At 54.5% G+C, this 6,457-nt stretch overlaps 1 protein-coding gene across 1 annotated transcript in view; it reads left to right on the top strand.

The window, feature by feature from the left end:
- SH3PXD2B (SH3 and PX domains 2B) overlaps positions 1-4,428 on the top strand; it is a 9,374-nt gene extending 4,946 nt beyond the window's left edge. Inside the window, exons 5-8 of the mRNA XM_010290645.1 lie at positions 582-808; positions 1,387-1,436; positions 1,911-2,036; positions 2,932-4,428. Coding sequence (XP_010288947.1) covers positions 582-808; positions 1,387-1,436; positions 1,911-2,036; positions 2,932-4,428 — 1,900 coding nt within the window. The remainder of the gene's footprint in view (positions 1-581; positions 809-1,386; positions 1,437-1,910; positions 2,037-2,931) is intronic.
- Positions 4,429-6,457: the final 2,029 nt, after the last annotated feature.

Here is a 6,457-nt window from a genome sequence, read left to right as displayed (position 1 = left end):
GGGGGCCCGCCCCCCAGCCAGTGGAGAGAGTCTCTGACGCTGGCATGGGACGACCCTCCAGCATGGCAGGGAGACTCCGCAGATGTGGTTTCTCAGTCAGATCATGGGGCTGGTTTCTCTCCTAAACAGTGCAGATTTAGAACAGGGAAGGAATCCAGGCTGCTGGCGCTCAGGCAGAGGGCTTGTGCTTTCTCCAAAGACCAGGTATATCAATCCTAGCAGCAGTGCTCTGGTTTTCCCCTCTGTTTCCCCTGCCAGTGCACTTCATTCCTGAACCAATGCCATTGCTGAGGTAAAAAGGAAATCAGGCTTCACACCGTTGCTCTCCCGCTGCCTGTGGCCAGCTTGCACAGGAGCATTAGTTATGGCTGGAGCTCTCCAGGTGCCCACATACCATGGGGCATGACACCAGGCAAGCTTGCTTTGCCCAGCTCATGCAGTACCTTCAGTCAGTCGTGTCCTGGGATGTCCAGTGGCTCAACACCACTTGAGCACAGTGGGTTGCTCCTTGGGGAAGGGCTCGCAGCCCTGGAGCAGTGCCGGGGCTCTGCGCAGTGACGCTGCCATTGTTGCCACTGCAGGTACCAGGGCCAAGAAGGCTGGGCCCCTGCCTCCTACCTCAAAAAGGGGAATGGAGAGACGTTCTCGCAGAAGCTGGGGTCAGGTTCCTCCGCTCATTCGTGTGCCTTGGATCTGGATGGCATCTCCCGGCAGCAGGTCGTGGCAAGCCGAGAGAAGGATGGGCTCGCTGGCCAAAGGGATGGGAGATTCGATAGCCGTCCTCTGCCCAATGCTGACATCCGACGCAGTAAGTGGCCAGCTGGGAGGAGGCCGGTGGTGGCTGGGCTGTTAGCACAGCCTTTCCTGCAGGCTTTTGGGAGATGTAACTGTGTGTGAGGGAGGCAGAAGGCTTGCAGGTGCTGTGAGCTCTGCAGCAAGGTCTGGAGGTGACATTGCACAGGCAGATGAGGCATGAGCACAGTGCTGCCCAGGGACCTGCTTAGGATCAGCAAGTGTGATGGGGATTAAAGACCCTTATTCCAAGACTGGAGATGCTCTCCTCTCAGAAGCTGGGGCATTTTAACCCCTCTACAGGGCAGGTCTTCTAGACGACGCCTGCAATGAAAAAGCAGTTTCATGTGGTGACCTCAGCTGCATTTCGCAGCAGCACCTGACGGTGCAAAGCTGGTTCCTCTTCGAGTGGGATGCCCTCAAATTCCAGGTGACCACTTAGGATACCAGGCAGACAGGTTCACCCTTCAGCTTCCTTTCCTATAGGACAGGCTTGGTCCTTGCCTTTCTATTTTCTCTTTCACTTGTCTTTTGTGAACACACATGTGACCAAAAGCCAGAAACTCAACAGCATCTGAAATTCTTCCTCCACAGAGTCACCAAAGATGAGGCAGAGACCCCCTCCTCGCCGAGATCTCACCATAGTAAGTGCCAGCTGGTGTAGGAGAGCAGCGATGGCAAAGGGAGTCGGAGAGGAGCGCTGAAAGGAGCTCTAGTCACTGGTTATTCTTTGCCTGGGATCTTGCCCCTGTACCATGGGCTCTTGGTCAAGGCCGGAGTATGCATGCTGCCCCCCTGCTGTCCTAAGATTCTTCTCTTTGCGTGTGGTCTTTAAATGGACTTTTGGCCAGTCTGTCCCACAAAGCTGGGTTGCCAGTGGGAGGCTGCAGACTGGCTCCTTCCCTCTGCTGTCAGCAAGAGCTCTGGCACTGAGCAATTTTCTGCTCAGCCTGGAAATGGTTTGCTGGTTTGTGTTGGAGAGGATGCTACATGGGCAGAGCTGATCTCCCTGGCCTGGCCATGCTGGCTTGTGTCTCTGCAGGCTGATGGTCTATGTAGATGTTGTGTCACACCTTCTGTACGAACATGGTGACAGGTTTTCTTTATTCTTGCCATAGCCACGTGGTTTGAACCTGCCTAAACCTCCTGTCCCTCCTCAAGTGGAAGAGGAATATTACACTATTGCTGACTTCCAGACCACCATCCCTGATGGCATCAGCTTCCAGGCAGGAATGAAAGTAGAGGTGAGACTATTGTCCTCCCTCCTCACATCTTCATGTCAGTGCAGTGCTCCTGACTCCCATTGCCCTGGGTCCTGTTTCTGCTCACCACAGCATTCTGGGTGGAAACCAGGCATGGTGGTGCATGTGATTGCCTCTGTGGACTGCTAACATCCCAGGGCTCTCCTAGAGCGGGAGAGAAACTCGTCTGAGCTCATGAGACTTTGGAGTCCCTGGTGCTCTTGGTGGCCTCCTGTCCCCCAAGTGTGTGGGTGCTGTGTTGTCTGAGCTAGTGGAAATTAAAACCATTCACAAATTGAGGTAAAGATGGTGGGTTTTTTCTTATTTAGACCAGGTGTAAAGTTAAAAGCCCTTCCAGAACTGCTTTCCTAGCACACCTGCTTTTGCTAGCAGAATCCCTCTTGCAGATGTGATTTTGCTTTTCAAAATGTAAATTGTGCCTCTCTAAGAGGATTTTTCCTTTACGACTGCCCCAGTCAGCTCCTCCAAGGTCCCAGCCCCACTTCCGGAGCTCACAGAGGCTGGACAGTTGCTGATCCATGCAGTATCGCTGCCGGTTGATCGCTCCAACAGTGCCACGCAGTGGCCACCACCAGCACCCAGCACCCCGGTCCTGTCTCCCAGGCGGGATGGTGACAGCTCAGCCGCAGCTCCTTGACATGGCTGCGTCGTTCCTTGGTCCCACAGCACACAGGTCCCCTTCCCTGACAGAGATCATTAGCAGGTTCCCCTCCTGTTAGGACACCAGTCCTGTCATGACATGGCCTTTGGTTACCAGGTCAGGGAGGCACCAAGGCCATATACCACCCTGCCATCATTTCAGAGACACACAGCATATCCGCTCTTGTGCAGAGAGGGCTCCTGCAAGGATGTCTGAGGTTTCCTTTCCCCTCAACAGGTTATTGAGAAGAACTTGAGCGGCTGGTGGTACATTCAGATTGAGGAGAAGGAAGGCTGGGCCCCTGCCACATTCATTGATAAGTACAAGAAAACCAGCAACGCATCTAGGCCAAATTTCCTGGCTCCGCTACCCAACGAGATGTCCCAGCTCCGGCTTGGTGACGCCACAGCTGACAGCAATGCCGGTGAGGAAGTGACGGGACCATGCCGTCCTCTGCCAGAGGCTCCTCCAAATGGTACGGACTGTGGTGGGAAGTGGACCAAAGACTGGAAGGGGAAGGAGGCTCCTGAGAGTGGGGATCTAGCCTTTGCCAGTGGCTATGAGGAGATCTCAGACCATGACACAGAGGAGAAGCCCAGCCTGCCACCCAGGAAGGAATCCATCATTAAATCAGAAGGCGAGTTACTGGAGAGGCAGAGGCCTCCCCCCAAGCCCCCAGGCATGATTTTGCCCATGATCCCACCCAAGCAGTCGGCGGCTCCGAAGGACAGCAAGAAGCCCGAGCTGAAACCGGAGAAGGGCAAACTCTTCCAGCTGAAAAATGAAATGGGACTGGAATGTGGACACAAGGTGTCAGCCAAGGAGGTGAAAAAGCCAAACCTCCGTCCCATTGTCAAGCCAACCAAGCCAAAAGCTGAGCCCGTGGAGGACAAGCCTGAGCCTGTCGCCCAGAATCCATTCTTGAAGTCAAGACCTCAGATCAGGCCAAAACCTGCTGCAGCCCCCCGGAATGACCCACCTCCAGCTGATGATAAACTAGACATTTGCAGCCTGCGGAGCAAGCTTAGACCTGCAAAGTGCCCAGAGAAACCCTCCGAGCAGGACACCTCTGCCAGCGAAAGCTCCTTCAGTAACGCCATGGTCTCTTCAGAGGCTTCTGGAAGGTTTCAGGAGCGACCAAGCATGGAGAGCAAACCACTGTCCAAGCTGGACAGTCACACCGTGAAAGAGGCGCTGCCTAAATCTCCCCTTGGCCCAGCAAACACCCCAGGTGCCAGGGAGCCTCCACCGCAGCGCCCCGTTGTGCCACCTCGCAGACCACCCCCCCCAAAGAAAACAGGGGGTCCTGCCTCCGGCCCCACGGTGGAGCTCAGAGCCCCAGCACGGGAAGCTCCTGAAATCAGGTCATCCCCGGTGCCAGGGAGGCCCATGCTGGTTCCTCCGAAAGCCAAGCCGTTCCTCTCTGCCTCCGTCCAAGATGAAGCGAAAGTGAAAAGCAGTGTAAGCCCAAAGGTCATATCCAAGCCAGTGGAGAGAGGGGAAGCTAAGGAGAGGACCTCAGCCCCCATCTCCAGTCTGGACCTCTCCAGGGAAGCTCTCTATGTGGCAGTGGCAGATTTTGAAGGCGACGCGGAGACCAACAGCTTTAAAGAAGGGACTTTGTTTGAAGTTCACGAGAAGAACAGCAGCGGCTGGTGGTTTTGCAAGGTCCTGACTGGGGGTCCATGCTGGGAGGGCTGGATCCCTTCCAATTACCTGCGGAAGAAGCCATAGCTGCTCCTCTGCTTGCATGGCTGGAGGTTCCCTGGTCTCTCACCCGAGTATTTAATTAGCAGATTAATTTATAGTTTTCCATGAGGCTGGCTTTAAAAAAAAGATAGTAATTGAGATCCCATGCATCCCAACTGGTGCCTGTTGGCAACAGCATGGAGGAAGCAGCTTGTCCTCCCCACCCACGTGCTCCCACCCACTTTCCTCCCCATGTCCCGCCACGTACTTTGCTCCCGTGGCCGCACCGGCAGCCCAGCTGTGCAGCCGAGGCTGCTCTGGCCAAGCTTCATGGAATACAATGGCTACCACGGTTCTCCATGCTGGGGAGATGGACCTTGATAGACATTTTTACCACCTGTACAGGGAATTAAAAAGAAATATGGCAGTAGCCAGGGAGAGAAGTGAAGCGTGGCACGGTACCAGCGAAGGAAATCTGGCTGCACAAAAAGGATTTGCTTTTCCCTGAGGCTCAGGGTCATGGTCAAATGTTGTAGGTCATGTTGTTTAGTTCAGGTGTGTAGCAAAGCCATAGGGAATGTGGCAAAAAGGAGGAATGATTGCTGAGAACGGGGTCCCTGTAGCTCTGCACGCACGTGCAGGCACAGGCGTCCTCCAGTTAAGGGCTGTGCCTTGCTCCCCCCGCCCGTGTGTGCCACGGAACTGTCCCTGGGTCCTTCCCTGCTCTACGACAAGTGTTAACTTCAACATCCTCCTGGTGGAAAAAAAATACAGAAAAATACCCAGATGCACACATACATAACAGGTCCTCTCTGTGCTGATCCAGGACACTATGCAGGCTTCTCCCTTGCAATATTGCAACCAAACAGCAATTTCTTCAGTTAGCTGAAGAACACTATGCAAGGCACGGAGGACCAAAATAACCCCAAAAGCCCTGGAAAGAGGATGCTTTGCTTTCCTTCCTGCACAGACTGCCCTGTTTGTTGGACTAATAGGGGACCACCCGTTCCCGCAACCCACAGAGTTTCCCTGAGCTGACGGGCAGCAGCCAGGAGGTGGGTCCTTCAGTAGGTGCTGATATTATCAAGTGCAATCCAGAATCTGGGAGTTCAGCTCCTCATCACAACCAGTTGCGAGGCATGTCTGGTGCTCAGGGGCTCCCTGCCTTGTTTGTCACCCCATCTACCTGTCTTCCAGGTACTTTCATTTCATCCTGTGTGGTGGGCTGTTTGGGGGGCTTCAGGTCAAGCAGAGCCTGGGCTTTTTCCGTGCTGCCTGCCAAGCCTAATCTTGCCCGCAGTGTTGCTTATCCCAGCAGGAGGATGAGTCTCCAGCTGATTCCTCTCCCTCCCACCTATGGTTTTCTCTGGTGGCACATCAGCCTCCGATCAGGGTGACTCACCTGAGCTGGCAATAAGCACCACATTTGCAACCCAATCCAATAACAAAGTTCCTTGCGTGGCACATCAGTGCAAGGTGTTGATGTGCTCCCAGGAGAGTTGCAGGGTGGGTTGGGGGAACAATGCTGCCTTGTCTCTGTGCATCTCTTGCTCCAGTAAATCCCTTTTGCTTTGGAAAGGAATAGGGACAGGATGAGTGCAGACAGAGCTGCCCAGCGGCCAAATCAAGCCACCACGTATCCAGGGAGGGGGCTGGGCCTGCGTCCCCCATCTACTTGGCTGCCGGCACTTCACGCAGGGGGTGGAAGGGCTGCGTGCCCTTTCCCCATGGCACTGTGTCCTTGCTCTCTCTTTGCCAAATGGCCTTTTAATCTCGGGAGTGTCTCTCCTTTCTCTCTCTCAGAGACCTCACTGCTCCCAGCTTTCCTCAGAGGGGACAACACTATTTCTGTTGCCTCCATACTAAATGGGGGCTATTTCTGCTTTCCTCCCAGACTGAACCTCAGAACTGGTAGTGCTTCATTTTGCTGACACAAGTACTGTATTATTTGGCTCATTGAGCGCATGACAGGATCGCTCCCTTGTTCCCTAAGAGCTTCCAGGAAGGCAGGGTGAGTGCCCTGAGGGGGTCACCCTCGGTAGGGTGCCGACACCTGCAGCCTTACCCCTTCCTA

The sequence above is a fragment of the Phaethon lepturus genome, unplaced genomic scaffold (genome assembly GCF_000687285.1).
Source record: "Phaethon lepturus isolate BGI_N335 unplaced genomic scaffold, ASM68728v1 scaffold53177, whole genome shotgun sequence".
Lineage (NCBI taxonomy): Eukaryota > Metazoa > Chordata > Aves > Phaethontiformes > Phaethontidae > Phaethon > Phaethon lepturus.
This window is presented reverse-complemented; position numbering and strand designations above follow the sequence as displayed.